General features: G+C 43.5%; 1 protein-coding gene across 2 annotated transcripts; it reads right to left on the bottom strand.

The window, feature by feature from the left end:
• Positions 1–1,660: 1,660 nt before the first annotated feature.
• On the bottom strand, positions 1,661–18,173 carry LOC308115595 (sex comb on midleg-like protein 2). Of its 2 annotated transcripts, none has more exons than XM_080473182.1 (15): positions 18,076–18,173; positions 15,188–15,294; positions 14,383–14,457; positions 13,928–13,998; positions 12,974–13,208; positions 12,361–12,449; positions 12,029–12,272; positions 7,459–7,724; positions 7,290–7,383; positions 6,992–7,195; positions 6,751–6,912; positions 5,516–5,644; positions 4,677–4,901; positions 3,725–3,888; positions 1,661–3,638 (listed from the first exon to the last, which is right to left on the bottom strand). In XM_080473182.1, the coding sequence occupies exons 2-15, from the start codon at positions 15,207–15,209 to the stop codon at positions 3,513–3,515; spliced, it is 2,106 nt and encodes a 701-aa protein (XP_080329308.1). In that variant the 5' UTR covers positions 15,210–15,294; positions 18,076–18,173; the 3' UTR covers positions 1,661–3,512. The 2 variants fall into 2 exon arrangements, with proteins under 2 accessions (XP_080329308.1, XP_080329309.1); XM_080473183.1 differs by having other exon boundaries at positions 2,082–3,638; positions 4,677–4,898; positions 18,076–18,164.
• Between the last annotated feature and the right edge of the window lie 370 nt (positions 18,174–18,543).

Genomic DNA, 18,543 nt, shown 5'->3' with positions numbered 1-18,543 from the left:
GGGACTGTAAACATTGAAGCTGATGTGTATTTTTAAATGACCGTGTTTCATTTTAAACCCGTGGGTGTGCTGCTCTGCGGCGTGGATGTTTGTGGACGGCCCCACAATCCTTTTTTATTGTCATTATTCGTGTAGCTAAAAGGCTGCTATGCTATGGCCTTGATGTACAGTTCCTCTGGCCAACCAACACACAGCGAACATCGTATCAGTGGAAACCTGGTTTGGACTCTGTTGGGAGGACGTTTCAGTATGAAAAAGCTCCATGTTTGACTCTTTTTTCTTTTTACTAATTTTAAGAATTGATTCAAACACAATCTAGGGGAGACTGGACACCCGACAATACCAGGTGATGACTCCTTTAAGCAAATCCTTTTTTTCAAAACAAAAAGTAACCCATATTTGTTATTTATAAGTTCTATTATCATTTTACAAATCCAGACCATTTGATTCTGAGGCTGTGTGTGTGTGGCCATGAACTAAAATAGTTTGATGCTCCCGATATAAAATGTTTGTGTGGATGAAGTGAACTGATGAGACCATGAGGCTAAGTCACTTCTACCTCATGTGGTTTAAAATGACTGATTAGTTTTCACTCCAACCAAAGGGAAAGTCTGAACCTCCAGACGTTTATGACTAAATCCAGGTCCTGGATCTCTCTCGCTGCATCTTCCTGGTTGATTTCACCATTTAAATGAACGTGCTGCTCAGTCCTGGAGTCTCTACACCCTTCTGGGGTTGTTTGAGAACAGATGCTGTGAAAAAGTCAGCCGTCAGCCTGAGTTGAGATGATGAGTCAGTAATTGATTTCGTGAGGTTGAAGAAAGCTTTCACAACTCTGGCGTTTTTAACAGTCGAATTAAAAGACGCTCAGACAACACATATTGGACTCGTGCTGTGATGGACAGTCAAGCACAACCACAGGAGGAGAAGGGAGGAGCGCTGCCTGCACCCAAATCACAGCTGTGCTGATATTTAGTAAAAGTCGTCTGCTCTTATTTTGCTCTTATACAACAGTTATATAACCACCATGCATTGGAAGACTTCTGTGAAAACAGCTATGGTTTTTCTTCTTTAATCACTCGAGTGTGCACTGCACACACATTGTAGGGCCTCTTTTTTATGTGTGCAATGCCCCACAACAAAACATTTCATGTTGTTATTGGTCTCCTTAATGGCTGCTAAAGCGCCTGTGAAGCGCCGTTAAATAACCGGCACACATTAAACCTCCTGTCCAGTCAACTTGTTCTGTCACAACTTAAACTTTGCAGTTTAACGGTGACGCTGCACACCGGGCTGAACAGAATGTTAGATTATTGAGGTATTACGCCATATCTCTGTATACATATTTAAATCTTTTCTGAAACTTGCTGGTTTGTGCCGCTTCAGTCCAGCAGCACCAGTTTGGTTGAAAGCAGACAGAGCTTGGAGCAATCCCACGTCCACAGTACTAAAGCACCAGTAACAGCTGGGTTTATATCAACCCCGTCACCTCCTCTCGGAAAAAAAAAGCCCTTATGATGTTCTAAGCCTGAGCCAAACAAACTGCTTTTACACTTTTATGCCTGGATTCTTACAACCAGATGTGGATTTTTTTCAGATTTCACCTGGATTATTCAGACCTGACCGGGACTTTAAAAACAGTTTCAAACATGTGGATTTATCAAACTTCACTGGAGGTTTTAATGGTACACATTGTGCAGCGATGGCCTGTTGGAAAACTGCTGGGAGCCACTTTGACTCTGCTGTGCTCCAATAAAGTGAATCCTCTGAATCTCAAGTCTCCTTTCAAACACAGCAGCACTAAACCTGGCATGAGCCGCATGTCGAAGGGTTCCTCTTTATGAAAACAACCTCAGAAGACTCAAACAGCCCTTTTTTGTAACGTCTCAGAACAAACTTTGTGCCACATTTTCAACATCAATGACATAAAAGTACTTCAGTGTACCTTGTTTTTTCTTTACTGCATACATTTCCTGCCAAAACAACACTAATGTGGGTGTTGCTGTTCTTATTAGCCAAAGTTCTCTATTTGTACGTAACGTCCAGATTTCCTGATGCTCGATGAAAAAAACTAGATTGTAATCATTTAAGACACGTACACCTTTTAATTTTTGGAAGATTCATATAAAACAAAAATACACAATATCATAAACACATGGTTTATCTGTTGTCACATAATTGACTGCAGTGTTTTTGCAACACATATTTTTCAAGTACTTAAGAGAAGATGCAAGAGGGAGAAAAACAGCACTTCAACTCTATGTTGATTATATGGCACAAGACTTATTTTTAAATGAGGGCAGAAGTGTGTGTGTGTGTGTGGGGGGGGGGGGGGGTAACAGGAAAAATACCTTTAAGTATATTATAAACAGTATGCTACAAAAGCTTTTACTAACAAAGACCACGTAAACCTGAGAAATGTCGTAGGTAAAGCAAGGCAGAGTCTAGTACTGGGAGTATCTCAACTAAAAGCACTGCATTAAGTAGTAAAAAGAAGACTGGAATCCATTGTGAAATATTCACCCCATCCCCTTTATCTTCAAATCTCTAACTTAGGTATATGATTTCCTTAAAATATTAAGTTTCTACAAAATGTACATTCTGTAGCTGATATTCATGGTTAAAACCCATAAAACTGTACACATCTGTTCTCATTGTTAACAGTGATTGTAATGGTCAGGAGAGACAACACTGAGGTCGCAGGCAGACCATCGAGTTAATAATAATACGTGACAAATAAAAATATTACATCGTAAGAAAGCCCTTCGAAATATCATACTTGCACCTCTGAAACATTCTGTCCATCAAAATTGAAAAAACCCAGAGCTGAGGATACAAATGGTTTGACATTTAACTGCATGACGGAGCAGGCGGTTAATCTGCGGTAGGCGCGTACAAATAGTTCAGTGTGTCAGAGAAGAACTTATTACTACAACAACAAAAAGCTCAAAACTTCAGTCGATCGTGCGAAACAAGTGGAATGACGTCCGAGTTCGTCGGAGAGGAAGATACCATAAACACTTCATGAGAAACGGCATCCAAAGCCTCTTCGACAGCGGGGAAGAACGTCGGAGGCTTTCAGTCATTCATTTTTTTAGTATAGGAATCCTTCCTTTTTAACGGGAAATTCCACAATGATAAAAACATGATATAAGAACATTCTCCATCTTTGGGGATCCAAAACCAGAATAAAAAGATTTAATCTCCATCAAAACGTACTGAGAAAGCAAACAAACATGTGCACATGTGCTATGCAATGTAAACACTCCGGGGCTCCTTTTCCTTTGGGATCTCAGGTCGTGAGTCTGAGAGACTCCAACAGCCTCGTGTTCACTGATGAGGTTGATGAGGTAACGTGTCAGCAACGCACGCCACACTTTCTCCTCACTGGACGCCGGTGTGAAGCTGAAACTTTGACTGTGTCCTCCAAGCTGAGTGAAGCCTGCACGCCCCACCAGTCAGGATCCAACCGCCGACGCTTCAGGGTGTTTATTATTGCTGGCGGGGGCCGCTCACTGTTTGCCCTGCTTCAGCCTCTCTATGTGGTGGCATAACTTCAGCGCAGGCCCCAGTTTGAGACCCATGTACTTCATGATCATGTCGCTCCGCAGCAGCATCAGAGCTTTCCCGTCGATCTCCTGCACGAGACACAAAGCCGCGGGGGTTATCTCGAGGAGACGGCTCGCACGGAACGGCTGCTCGCGGTCGGGTTCAATGAACTCACGTGTTTTCTGAAGAGCTCGGCGTGCGGCGCCAACGCCGTGGGGTCTGCGTCTCTGATGAACTGCATCACCTCTTCGATGGACCAGGACGAAGGGTTTTTACCGGGCGGCGGGTGACTGGCCCGGTCAGACGCCAGCGCCTCAGGACCGGTGGTGGAGCTGGCTACTGCGGGAGAAAACACATGGCATACATGTAGTAAGGCAGAGGACGCCATACTGTTTCCCCAAATATAATGGACAATCATCAGGATGTCAACAACTCAGTATATAGATGTTAAAATCTCCACATGGTGGAGTGATAGATCCACTGCTTCTGATGTAGCGTCAAGCTCCCGTTTCCACGGTAACAGGCAACCAGCTTTCAGTTTCAGTAGCTGCTGCCAGTTACAGCAGATGTGAAAAAATAAATAAATAAATAATTTAAAAAAAAAAAGGGGGGGGGGGGGGGGTAAACGGCAGAGTGGTCCTTGTAGATGTTGTTCTGTTTGTGGCTTGGAATCAATAGTTGACAGTGAAGATGGTGTGAATGTTTCATGTATAAAAAGCAGATGGTTACAGAGTCTGTCGTACACAACAGTCAGTGTGTCTATATCACTGTGGCTGCATCATTCTGAAGCTTGTAAGCCGACAAAGGTGTAGACATCCAGGTTATAGCGGCCCTCAACACAGTCTCTTCTCCATGTTCAATCAGAAATAAGAGAAAAGCCCTCATCTTTGTCATATCCTGTGTAAACACACTAAACATACATCATCCTGTTACGCATCACATCATTGGCTCAACAAGTTCAAACACTGCCACTGTCAAAATCTATATTGCTTCCAATTTAGTACAAAAGTAAATTATACTGGTACTATAGTAAATACTGTGACATGGCACAGCCCCACACACACACTGAGACAGCATCATGAGTTCAGAACACTGGGTGAACGCTTAATAATCTCCCCACTGACTACCTTCAACTTGTCTGAGCGGCTGCGTGGAGCTGAGCTCCGTGGAGTTGGAGGACAGACGGCGCATTGTGCTGCTGCTGCTGCTGTGGTGGTAGAGGCTGCTGGCCTTGGAGTGATACTCTGAGGAGCTCCGCATTGGTTGGGCTCGAGGAGTCATGGAGTTGGAGGCAGAGTCCATGTAGCGCTGCTCCTTCATCAGGCCGTTCTCCTCGTGGGGCAGAGTCTCTGCTGGAAGGACACAAAAACACACCAAGCATTCAAAAGAGAACATCAGAGATGAGCTTAACTTTCACAAACAGACACGCCGAGCTAGAAACCCCCCGCCAGGTGTGTGGCTCCCTGTGCTGACCGTTTCCTCGCCTGCTTTATCTGTGCTACTTCACCCGCTGTCTACTGTGCTTCTGTGAGGGTGTGTGTTGGTAAGTAAACACTTTGGGCTGGATTATTTTGTAATGAAAGATGCTTTATAAATCAAAAACTGATCGATTAATTACCTGATTGTTTATTCTGTCACCTCAAACCATTCAGTGTACCAAACAATGCAGTGAGTAACAGCTGATTCACTGTACAGGGTCAAATACATTGATCACATAGAAAAGCACAATGTGAACTTCATCCTGTCAGATAAGGTGTTTATAAGGAAGGATTGCTATACTAAAATAATGAATGACTGAAAGCCTGATAATAAACAACAGATAATTCACCCTATAAGTTATGAGGATGTTACTACAGCAGGAGACAGTTTGTAAAGATTTCATTATGGAATAGCAGTGCTTCCAGTGTCCCACACTAAATAATGTCATGAACCTGTTGAGGCGTGTGGAGTGCAAAGTGGGCGTTACCTTCTGAGGGGTGGGCTTCAGCGCGGACATGTTTCGGAGATAGAGGGGCTGCATAAGGAGGAGAGACTCCGGAGAGACTTCGTTTACTGGCCCGAGCCAGAGAGGGGGCGTCCAGCGCTTCTTCTTTCACTACAACACAGACACAATGTTAGCAAACGTCTACAAAACTAAACGGGTAGAAAACGAGGCCAGAAGTTCTACATATTACACTCATTTTAAGTTTCAAAACAAAACAAATTGTGGTGAAACCTGGTAATTAGGCAGCGCCGCATGAGACACTGCATGAATTGATTCCTGGAGAGGTTGTGGTGGGACTGCTGCTTTTTGTCTGCTGCTTCTGGTTGACATGTTGAGCTGTGTGTGTGTGTGTGTGTGTGTGTGTGTGTGTGTGTGTGTGTGTGTGTGTGTGTGTGTGTGTGTGTGTGTGTGTGTGTGTGTGTGTGTGTGTGTGTGTGTGTGTGTGTGTGTGTGTGTGTGTGTGAGATCATCTTCCAACATCTCACATTCTGCTATACTTTGAGTTTGCACATTCTAAGAGGTACTGACGTTCTCTTGAAAAGTGTCTTAGGTTATATCCCTATCCCTATAGCCTCTAAGAAAGATAAAGGAACCAGATGGAGGGCTTTTCTCAGCCAGGTATTTTCTATCCGAGACGTCTTGTTTTCACACCAGCCTGTCTCAGTTCTGCCAGGTAGAGTTTTATTACAGGTTAACAAGGTAGTTGTTAACGTGAGATTCAAACTCCGGTGCACCTCAAATGTGATGTGAAAGTAACTGCTGCAGGCACCAACTGCCCGGTGTAAGTTTGACTCATGACGCTCTAATAAATGTTGGATGGATTGTGTTCTTCGTTGAGAAGATCATCCATGATCCTACTAGAGCCAAACCTGGACTCAAAGCCTCGTTGATTGGGTACCACAGTGGACATGCAGAGACTCTAGAAACAGTCATGAGTATGATGCGTTTAACTTGTACAAAGGGGCTCAAGTGTTATGGAGTTCATAAAACAGGCCGCTATGGGGCATTAAAGGAAAGTGAAGTTAGACGAATTGCACAGAGAGGCTACTGAAGGAAACCAGGAGATGGAAAACATGACGCTATCAATAATGTATCGGTTTATATTTTGCTGTGCATTTTGTCTTCCGCAGTACAAAGTGTGAATAGAGATATTTCTGGAGGCATTGATCAGTTAACAGCTGAGTTATATTCTTGTAGTTTACATTCAAAAACTGCACCTGACTTGTTGCGATCATAAGCAGCGTAGTGGCTGAACGGCTGGCTGCTGAACAGGTTGTCGCACTGCAGATGACGACACATGGTCTCCAAGAAGCGCAGCACGAAGGAAGCACTGGACGCCGACGGCAGTCTGACCACTCGAACTCCTCCGTCTGTTCTCACTGCCGTGACAGAGAGAAGGTTTTGTTGGACCATCTCCTGGGAAACAACTTGTACCTGTGCAGTCGGAGGCGGCTCTACCTTTGACGACTTCCCCTCCTCCAGAGTCTGTCTGCAGCGCGCTGAGCAGGACCTTGGGCTGGTAGGCACAGTCTATACAGGACTGGACCACCTGCTGGAGCACACTGTTCACTGGTCCAGGACCAAAGTGGTCCGGCAGATGCTGCATCTGTTTCCTGTCCAGGTGGAGGCCACAGTTCCCGTGCTTGTTCACATACACACACACTGAAACACCACACAAACACAAAAAGCACATTCAGATACTAAACTCACTGAAGTACAAAGGCTGCAGCAGCAGTACAGAAGCTTGAGTCCTGACCTGTGGAGACCACCGAGCTGAGGCTGGAGCAGCTTTCTTGAGGAACCTGGATGCTTGGAAGGTGTGTAAGTGTTTGGAGAATCTTGGGCTTCCTCTGAAAAATGTATTGAACAGTTAACGGCAGCATGAAAAGCTACAAGTAAACACATTTTTTGTTGTTGGGTCTCACCTTGCTTCCGGGTTTGGGCCCTCTCTTTTTCTGAACGCGCGTTACAGGCTGGGCGTCTTCGGGGACGGCTCCGTTCTGGGCGGCCGCCGCCTCGGCCACGGCCTTGAGCAAAGCAATGGTCTCGTTCTTGGGCCGGCGGCCTCGCACCCCCTTCCTGACGGGGAGGGGCGGCAGAGGGTTGGGCAGCCTGTAGTGTGACTGCATGGAGCGCCTGCTGGGTTTGGAGGGAGACATCGGGAGAATCTGCAGGTTCTTTGGCAGAGTAACTGCAACAACAACACAAACGGAGGAAACATTGAAAAACATTCAATATTATGTCACGACGTCACTTAATTACAACAAGCCTGAGAGAACTAGAAGTGCATTTGTGGGGAAAAAAACGTACATGGCTGGAGTCAAAAGAAAAAAGTGAACACAGTGTTGGCAGCGATCTCTGGTCTGCTTGGTTGCATAAATGTAACTTTCCATAGATGGAGTACAGAGTTATGTCTGCCTCGGGCGAGGATAATAAATATGAAGAATGAGTAGCGAAGGAAGCCATCGTCTCTCATCATGGTGGCTCGGATTAAAGTCAAATTAAAGACAACATCTGGTGCCAATCAGGGTTTGGACAGGGAGCATCAAATTACTTGAAAGGAAAGGGAAGAGCTCCAAATTATGTCGCACAGCTTTAGATGCTTGTGCATTTTTGAAGCTTTATTACAACTTTTCATGCAGTGAAGGCTTACCATATCCTTGAATACATTACATTGGATTCCATAACGATAAACCATAAAGATGAAACAAGAGTTCCAGTGACAACCTTTTCAGTTGGTGATCCTTCTGTATTTTGGGATTTTCTAATAACTGACCAGAAACATATTTATGTCTTATCAATGTTAAATGTTCATATTAAAGTGTAGTTTCGCCTTCAGAATGATGTGAAAGTTCAGTTTGGAGAATGCCCCAACAAACTAATATCAGCTGATCATGAATTTCCCAGTAAGACCGAGGCTTGTGTCAAATTACGACCTCTTGATGATGCCCCACGGCTTTCCTTTGAGAGGTTTTGTAAAAACTGGCAGGGGGGAAGTGCACATAACAGAGTTTCTTACAGCCTTTAAAGGAGACATATCATGCTTTTAAATCCTTCCTTTTTACATATAAATCATACAGTTGTGGTCTATATAAAGCGGAACTGCAATGCTTGGGTCTGAATTCCTCATTATTAGAGCTCCACAGGCCCCTTTTCTACCCCTTTTCTGATGTGCTTCTGAGAGCAACTCGTTTTGGGGCGGTCTCTTCAAATGCAAATGAGACACTTCATACCCCTCCTCCTCTCCAGGTTGCAGAGGTGACACTCGGTTCAACGCCACCCTGTTCGGCCATCTTTGTAGTTTGATAGAACAGATACAATTATCTAGTGGCAAAGAAACTTTATATTCACACATTATTTACAAAATGTCAACAACGGAAGATTTGTCCATCCAGCCATACATGTTGGAGCCAGAGTCGGACCCGGCGGAGCGAGATGAAAATGACGATGATGCACCTGAAGAACAACGTCTTCATATGGATGTAACGCAATGGTGTGTTTCTATATTTACACTAACTTCTCCATCCATGCCCACTACTACAATACTGCCTGTATTACAACGACTATTTAACACAGAAGTTACATTATAATCTAAAACGAGCACACAGCGCTAACATATGAAGACGGTGCAACTGCTAATGCTAACAAAACAATGACAGGGACGTCTTATCATCACACTTTTTAGCGTTATATACAGATTACCGAAGTGCTCTGTTCGTCGTCTCCATAGATAGAAGGAACTGACCGCTCAATCAGACCAAGTCTTTCGGCAAATCCTTCTTTATACTGGCGGAGGTTGTTGAAGCAGTCGTCCTTAAAGTGCTTCGCGCACACAAAAATGACCTTACCCACAGATGTGGGTACATTTCTGTGAAAAATAAAACTCAACCAGGCACTTCGAAAAGGTTCTGATGCTGGGAGACGGTGTAACGAAGCTTGTGGGTTACTACATCCAACAACCGAACATTTCGACTTATCCTCTCGTAACTTCGGCACCCTTAGGTTGGACTACAAAATCGCAGCGAGAAACAAAAATGGCGGATTGCTCGAAGTGTCGATGTCCTAATTTGGCTGTTCCGCCGGGAATACTGTGACGTAATAGTTCAAAAAACGTAATAGAGAATAGAAAAATCGAAACGGATCGCAAAATATGACCAAAACAGAATATAAAGATATCAACGGAGCACCTGAAGAGACTACTTTGAACTTTTCTGTACTTCTAAACACTCTAAATATACAACAAAATGCATTTAAGGGCTAAAAAAGTGGATTTAGCATGATATGTCCCCTTTAAGAGCAGTGGCAGTTCTCATTATATTCATACTATTAAAATATTTCTAAGGAAATGAATATTATTTCTGCAAAATAAACACCAGAATTTGAAGACTTAACAGAACCCAGCATACAGTCTCTTCAATGTCTCTAATAATGCTCTCAAAATGCTTTGCCAAAACATCCTGACAAATGACACAGATGGTTTAGCGAGTGCAGCTAACCTGCCATGCTGGGAGACACAGGGTGTGTCCTAATAGTCCCTCCTATCTCCTAATAGTCCCTCCTATCTCCTTTCCTATCCACTTTTCCTTAACCCCAGAAGAGTTTAAGTGGTGGCCATTATAAGAAACATTCGAACCCTCAGTAAGCTAAGAAAAAGAGGCTCAATGCTTCTTTTAGAACCTCCTTCAGCCTAGGAAACACTGATGCATCCTTTACCAAAGGAGACGAGATAATGAAGCCCCACAATTCCTTGCGGCGACAACATTTAAAGGGACCTGCTCAGCCGAGCGTTCAAGGAAACTCACAATGACTCAGTGCAGATCATGTTAAGTTACCAAAGCTGCCTTGAACATCCATCCATCCATCCTTCCATTTTCTCCCGCTTATCTGTTTCCGGGTGACAGTCTGAGCACCGTCACCCAGATCACATTGCACCAATTAAGAACCCTCCTGCAGGTGGTGAGCCCACGGGAAGGCGTGGGACACAAACCCTCTACCCTGAGATTGTGATTCTCATGCTCTACCAACTGAGCTAGCTGGGGTCCTGTCTTGAACAACTTTAAATAATCTAAAACCAAGATCCAAACTATGAATGTTATGTGGATGTTGTAAAACAAACACAGTAAAGTTTTTGTGCAGCTTATTTTCAGTTTGATTGGTTATTTATTCACCTGGCAGCCGTTTACCGTAGATTTCAATTCAAACTTTGTGATATTTGAGATTATATCAGCCGTTAGAGCCACAGGGGAAAGTGGTAGAAATGCGCTTTTTGTAGTCCATTTTCAGAACTGTGTAGTTTTTTCCAACACGGCAGACGTCACTAACCTGTGCCACCGTCAGATTATTATTACGCCACCTAGTGGAAGTGTGGTCTGATTGTCAAAACAGCGTGATCGCCTTTTCCTAACTCTGTTAGGAAGTCTACTAACACTTTTCCTGAACCCTGTGACGTCATCAGGAAAAGTGGATAGGAAAGGAGATTATTATTCAGGTCTATTCGGACACACCCTCAGTGTCAACGGTTCAAAGACGGCAGAGTAACCAGAGTTCCCATTATGCAGCATAAGCGCAACTGCATTGGAAAGATCAAGCCGGGTTCACAGATCGACCACGAATGAGTGCAGGTTTAAAGTACTCCGTACTTTGAGCATACAGCCAATACTGAAGGCTAGTTGACATAAAACCCCTGGAGCTGTGAAGATGAGAGAAGTAAGTTGGAGGAAACAAGAGTCTTTGATTGTTGAAGCCAGATTTCTCCCCCCAGAGACTGAGATGTAGGCGACGTGCAGCAGAGATGAACTGAGCAGCTTTTATGTAAACATTGTTTTCCATGTAAACAGGTAGGACAGCAAGAGCATAAATCCTGCCCCTGCATCTCAGCCCTCCCTTCTCTAATCAAGCCTGTTCCATCCTGCTTCACGTTGAGCACACAGCTTCTCTACTAAAACCGTTGGCTCAACGCTGAGGACAAGCCCCTTTCTGAAGGTAACCAGTCGCACACACATCATATGAACTTGTTGGTTGGCAGCCTTATAGAGCGCAGACAGCGCAGTGAGTGTAACATTAAAGAAATGTGGATAAATAAGCACGTCACATGTACAAGTGCAAAATAGCAATAGAGCTGGACAATTAACAACCAACAACAAGAACCTGAGGGTCACATGGAAGATCAGTTTTAGAGTTAAATCCATCAACCACAGACACAAGCCAAGATTTCTTTCACTGCATGTCCAGCACCTGCTAGAAATTAGACTGTGTATATTTCACTGTGCCAGACTAAGAAACCACAGAACATGATTAATGTTAATGGTGTTTATATTTATTTAGTTGTGGGTGCAATTTCCTGGATGAGGGAAGGGGAGGAGAGAGAGAGGGGGCGGGGGGCAGGGGGAGTAATTGACCATGAATGAAACACTGATAATAACAATAGCGTCTGACTCAAACCTCATTGTTTTGTCTCAAGCAGTGAACTGCTGCCACCTAGAGTTCAACACTTACCACTGTTGCCTGGTGGCTGCAGGTTGTGCTTGGTGAGAGAGCACCATCCCACAGGGAAGATGTCTCGGGAGTCGTACTTGCACCAGTAATCGAAGGCGCCCCGCCAGCCGTCAAACATGATGAACACCTCGTCGCCCTTCACTTCCCCGATGGTGGCGGGGCAGATGAGATACGGGTTCTTCTTGTCCACTGCTTCCAGCTTCATGCCGGGCTTGAAGTTATTCTGCGGGGGCCTTGGAGGCTCCTGGAAGAAGGTACAACATCCTGATTTCAACCCCACAGCTGCTGGTACGTGGATGTTTGCAACGCTTCTTTTCAGAGACGCGACACACCTTTTTGAAGGCCATTACAGGGGCCATCTCTGCTCCGTTTAACGTTCTCAAGAGAAACATGGGCCACGAGGAGGCGTTCATCCGAAATCCTGCAGACAAAACAATCCCAGTGAATTCAGACGGCACGTCGGTCCAGTACTGATACATACCTTTGTATTCAGGTAGCATCACTGGTGCAATAGGATATTTGATGTATCATATTAAAAACTAAAGTAATTATACTGTATTATTGGGTAGTTTAGTTCTTACTAAATGAACCCATCGGTGGGTCTGGCCTCTAAACCACCACACACAGCATCCATAAGAAACCTGTGTAACCTGAGTTAACCTGCACACCAAGTTGTTGCTCATCAGTTACTAGTGATTAAAGTAACTTGCATTTTAAAGGTGTAAATCTTGATGCACACAACTTTATCATATTGTCAAACCCATTTGAATGTTGTGGTATTTTTTTTTAAATCATTTCAGCTGATGAATTCCGGTACAGTACATGACGAACTACTGGAAAACCTTAATAAATAATTCGGATGCCAGTTATTTTGTTCTGTTATGTATCGACTGACGTTTTTCCTGTTGCAGTGATACAAACTCTGCTCTTGTCTTCAAGCATTACCCAGTGGCGGCTGCAGCATGTCTCCATTCTTCTCGCAGGTGCCAATAGGCTGGATGTCCGAGGAGTCGATGAGCCTCCAGAAGTCGTTACTGTTGTCACTGCCGTCCAGTCGGAGCCGCAGACGAACTCCAGTTAATCCCATCACTGTGGCAATACATACTGAGGTGGAATTGCGTGGATCGTGGGCCTCCAGCTTCATTCCAACCTTGAAGTCATTGGTGGGTGGGACTCTGGCCTGCAGGAATCAGACAAACAATACACATTGTAGTAATGCACTGCTCCAATATAAAATGTTGAATAAATCCACTGAATAGAGAAGTAGTATACCTCTGTGCAACAGTATGAGAATGTACAGTTCTGAAGCAATTCAGTTTCTAAATAACCTGTCTGCATATAATCAGAGTGCAGTCATGTGATCAGATCAGTGACCATGAGCACTGTTGTGAGGCCTGCTGTGATTCAGACTGCACTTCCTCATGAAACCACATTAAACGACCACCAAAGCCACAGAAACAATCGTAATCTGACAGCTCAGCTGTAAATCACAGGCTGCAGAGCCGAGTGAGAGAGTCGTGCCTGTTCAGGCTGGTGGAGGCTCCATCCGACAGCAACAGACTCTGCGTGTGTGTGTGTGTGTGTGTGTGTGTGTGTGTGTGTGTGTGTGTGTGTGTGTGTGTGTGTGTGTGTGTGTGTGTGTGTGTGTGTGTGTGTGTGTGTGTGTGTGTGTGTGTGTGTGTGTGTGTGTGTGTGTGTGTGTGTGTGTGTGTGTGTGTGTGTTATGAGCCTTTGAAGGACCAAACAGTGGCCTGTTTAAATATATATACTCTGTCATAATGAACTATTGTGAAATATAAATAACTAAAACCAGGTTAACTTTGATTTTATCTAAAAGATTCAGTTTCTAACTGGGTGATTTATTTCTTCTAAATATTCAATAAAGTCCAGGGGAGATACCTGACGGAAGCAGCTTGGTGGAGCCGGTGTCGATGACGTTTCTTTGAGATAATCTTCCCAGCTGAACGCATCTGAAAGACATTCAAGACAGACTGAAGAGTAAACATTTTGATAATGAGAACCTGTTGAATCAAACTGTCGGACTGAGGTATTGATGGGAGCGAACTGCCAGAATAAAATCTATAAACAGTCTGTGAACCTTGCAGCTGTAGATTTTGTTTATGTCGGTCAGATGACGGATTATCTGAAAGTTTAGAAAACAGCATGTGTCTTCTTTTAAGTGGTTGTTAGTCGTCAGAGGAACAATCCTCTCACTTGTTTGCCATTTGAAAGGGCGTGATAAAGCCACTAGGAGCCTTTTATTATCATATAAACACCCAGGACAGCAGCTTTAATCAAATTCAACTTTGGGATTGCGTTTCAGAAAAACAATTAATATTTAGTTGAACTCTCACCTTTAGTCGCAGCAGGCGTTGTGCCCGTTGGTGGAACCGTCTTCCCTGGTTTCTCCTTTTTACCATCTTTTGCTTCTAAAATGTTGAAGGACAAAGACTTTTCTTTACAGATAATCCATCTCTCTCCCACCTTCTTTCTTCAAGAAATGAAGTGGTCATTTTAAAGTTCTGTCTTATGTCTGCATGTCATGATGGAGGCTGTTCACAAAGAAACCAGGCAGAAAACAAACTTCTAGAAGAGTTACGTTCTGGAAATACGGAAATGTACAAATGAACTCCTGAAGAACAGTTTGGGAGCTAAAGGTACAGTCCTCATTGCAGGTGCACACAAACAGAAAGTACAATTGTAGAATATCGAAGTCTAAGAAAGTCAAAATCAACAAACGTCATTAAATATCGAAGTCAATTCTATTAGTTTACGTTGTATTTTTAGAGCATAACTCAGTTTTCTTCATAGCTACCACTTCAGCTTGGTTATTGCGAGTGGCACAAACTATTTGATGAAATGATCAATTTTCACATCCATCTTTCCATCCTCATGGCCGATCCCTGCTAACTCGAGGAGAAGGCACGGTCCACCCTGGACAGGCCGTCAGTCCAGCTCAGGACAAACACAGAGAGACACACAACCACACACACTATCCATGTACCGTGGAAGGAAACCAGAGTACCCTGAGTAAATCCATGCACGCATTAAGAAAACACCAATTTTGACACAACTTTTGTTTTTGTTTTCCAAACAACCACCCGACCAAAGCCAGAAGCCCCGTTTTCCCCGACGCACAGACAAATGCTGACGTCTTACCTTTTAGCGGAGATTTCCCCATGATGACCAGTGGTGGTGAGTTTATGATGTTGACCAAGGCGCTGGATGTTCACCCAGAATCGTTTCTGGGCCCGTGTACTTTCCTCCTGCAAACACAAATATCAAATGAAATGTACTATTTAACAGGTGAATACAACTCATTCTCTTGAGAAACAGCATGAGTACTCAGTTACTCCTCTGCTCATTCGTCAAGCAGGTGATGTGGCATTACCAGGAGAAAATTCAACGTACTAAATCACTTTGAAGGCACCTTGGTCACTCACATAGAGCAGGCCTACCACAAGGCACACAGGACGATCTTTAACAATATGGAAATCAGCAGCTGCACCCACAACATTTGTCTAAATATACATCCAAACTATCAGTTTGACGTCAAAACACATTCATTCATTTTCCGTGGCTATTGTGCTCAACAGAGCAGCAGGTGTGGGAGCTCGTCTAATGTAAAGATAAACAGACAAGTATATTAAAGACATTGTTAAAATATCTAAATGAATGAAATTTGTACTTTTTGCGGACGACACGGATATTATTTGTTCAGTAAATAACTTGGAGCAACTTTTGGAACAAATACCTGAGGAAATGAATAAACTAAAAAACCGGTTTAATGAAAATAAGTTACCATTGAACTTAAAAAAGACAAAGTTTACGTTATTTGGAAACCGAAAAAATGACATTACTGTACTGTTATCCATTGATAACATAATAATTGAAAGAGTTCAACAAAATTTATTTTTAGGGGTTGTGATAGATGAGAGGATCTTTTGGAAAACTCATAGTACGGTAGTTATTTGTGGAGAAAAGTTGCAAAATGTGTGGGTGTTGTGAGGAGAGTGAGCCATGCTCTCAATCACAATGCCCTCATGATACTGTACCATTCATGTCATATTTAAATTACTGTGGAGAAGTCTGGGGAAATGGTTATAAGTCTCATTTATTGCCTCTAATCACTCTACAAAAAAAGGCTATAAGAGTTGTTCATAAAGGAAAATATAATGACCACTTTTTCTTTTTAAATCATCAGTCTTAAAATTTATTGATTTAGTGAACTATAAAACAGCTCAAATAATCTCAGTGCGGGGAGTTCTTTTGAGGAATGGTTTGGCCCAGGAGCTCAGAGTTTGCTCTCCCATTGTCCAATTTATAAAAACGTTTAAAAGAAATGTGATAAGATATTTGGAAGAGAGACTGATGCCCTCAGCTGTGAGCGTTAAGGGAGAGGGGTGAGAGGGTGAGGGGTCAGAGAGTGTTCGGGCTGGTCGTTGTCTTGTTGTGATGATTCTGTGTTTTACTGTATATTGTGACGTTGTGTCTTGTGAGGGGGGCTGGGGGGATTGGAATTGTATAAGCGTTTGCTTCATCCATCCCCTTTTCAAACCATGTACTTCTTTATGTTATGTTATGTAAGCTGTATTGTGTGCAGGTTTGAAATAAAATTATTTACTCACAAACAAGAAAAATATTCCAGGTCCAAACAAAAAGACCAGGAATCCGTTCATCATGCTGCCCTTGTCAACATGAACACAGAAAGTTGGTAAAGGCGGACTGATTGAGATGTGGTAGAATTGTTATAGTACATTTGCCGACATTGTGATCCCTGCATACCTCCACTGAAAGTTCTGATTTGTGATTTATAGAAAATTAAATCTGGCCCGATCTAGCTATATTAGTAAATGTAAAAAAACAAAAAGTGGATTCATCCCAAGAGTAGATTAAGCTTTAATATGTAATGGTTTCTTTCTGACCTATACAACAAACCATTTGTGGCCAGGTTGACAAACATCTCAGTAGCAGCATCACCTTTTTGTCTTCGGTCATGACGCAAAACATAAATAAGAGCAAACACCACATGGAATCAAACGATAACCTGCTTTAAACTGGAAGAAGATGCAGAAGGACCACAGGAAGAAGAATAAAACCCAACATATGGACAGCCAGGAGGGATGTGTGTCCTGAGGAGGAGACGTGTTTCGGCAGAGTGAGCCATATCAGAAGGTTTTCACACACACTGATGTGATTTTCCACTGCCAGAGGAAGCCTGACCCACAGTGGGCTTCACATGAGGTGTACCGACGGGCCTGCGGTTTGCTGGGGCCGCCCTCTCTCACTTTGTGGACATTCCCTCCGTATTTCCACGTTTCACTGTAACGTAAATCCCCTTGTCTGCTCTTTATGAGGAGGAGGAAATAAAGGAAGGGGCTGCAAAACAAAAAACTAAACTAAACAGAAAAGAAGGGGACTGCGTGTCCTCAGCTGAAACGACTGTTTACAATCCGCACACAGGTTAAATCAAATATTTCACAGTAAAATGTGTTCTATTACGTCATTATAAGACGCTCACATGGTTTATAATAATAAACACTGCTCTTCTGGTTATTACACACAGTACCCAACGATGTAATTTATGTGGAAAGTTTGACTCCTTTGGTTGGCTGTAAAACAACTTAAAAAGGTTATTTAACATCACCAACGTGAACATTGAGCCCTCGGCAGCCTTCCAATGTTAACTTTGATAGTGAGCGCTCGCGCGGCTAAATGCCGAAAGCAGGTAGCTGTAATTTACTTTCTCGTGTTACGTTACGGAGGAAGAAAGCCGGAGTTTTCCCATCCTGAATCGGTCGGTTGGCTCCTCACAGCCAGCCTCGGTTGTGTAATATCACGGTTGTGCGGCGGCCGGTAATGGCCCGGGCCCAATGTTGACAAGTGGGACCGTTTAACGTGCTAGCTGCCGCTGCTGGCTAATAACTCGGCTGGCTAACCTTCGCGTTAACCCTGTGAGAACTCTTTCTTTCACATGATCCAGGACAATAACACTCAGCTCACTACTCGCTCAACTCCGAGACCCACATTCCGACAAACAAACTTACCAGTGCCGTCTTTTTTCGAGTGAAGATCCACTTTTTTCCTATTCGTCAGCTGCCATTTTTCGCGAATGTAGTGTATGCTTACATGTAATTTATGCTGTGAAGATATTAGCGTGCGAAGAGCAGGAGGAAGGCGAAAGCTACGACGACACAGGCGGGGAGGGCCCGAGGCGGTGGGTGGGAGTTACACAACCAATCAAATCTTCCGTCACTCCGTTAGACAGCCAATCAGGAGAGAGCTTGCTCGTCTTGTCCAATGAGAGGCCGGACTGCTCCAGCTGTAGTTTAGTGTTCAAGAGAATTGTCCGGGTGACGCATCTTAGTATTTTGCCCTTCTTTACGAGGTCTTTCTCGTGTTCCTGCGATGTGACTCAAAAAAATTATTAAAAAAAAAACCCAAACCTGAAAATGACTCACACTACGAAACGGATCTATGCTGGGAAATAAGTTTGTTGCTATATATTCTTTTTT

Source organism: Lipophrys pholis, assembly GCF_963383615.2.
Source record: "Lipophrys pholis genome assembly, chromosome: 10".
Classification (NCBI taxonomy): domain Eukaryota; kingdom Metazoa; phylum Chordata; class Actinopteri; order Blenniiformes; family Blenniidae; genus Lipophrys; species Lipophrys pholis.
This window is presented reverse-complemented; position numbering and strand designations above follow the sequence as displayed.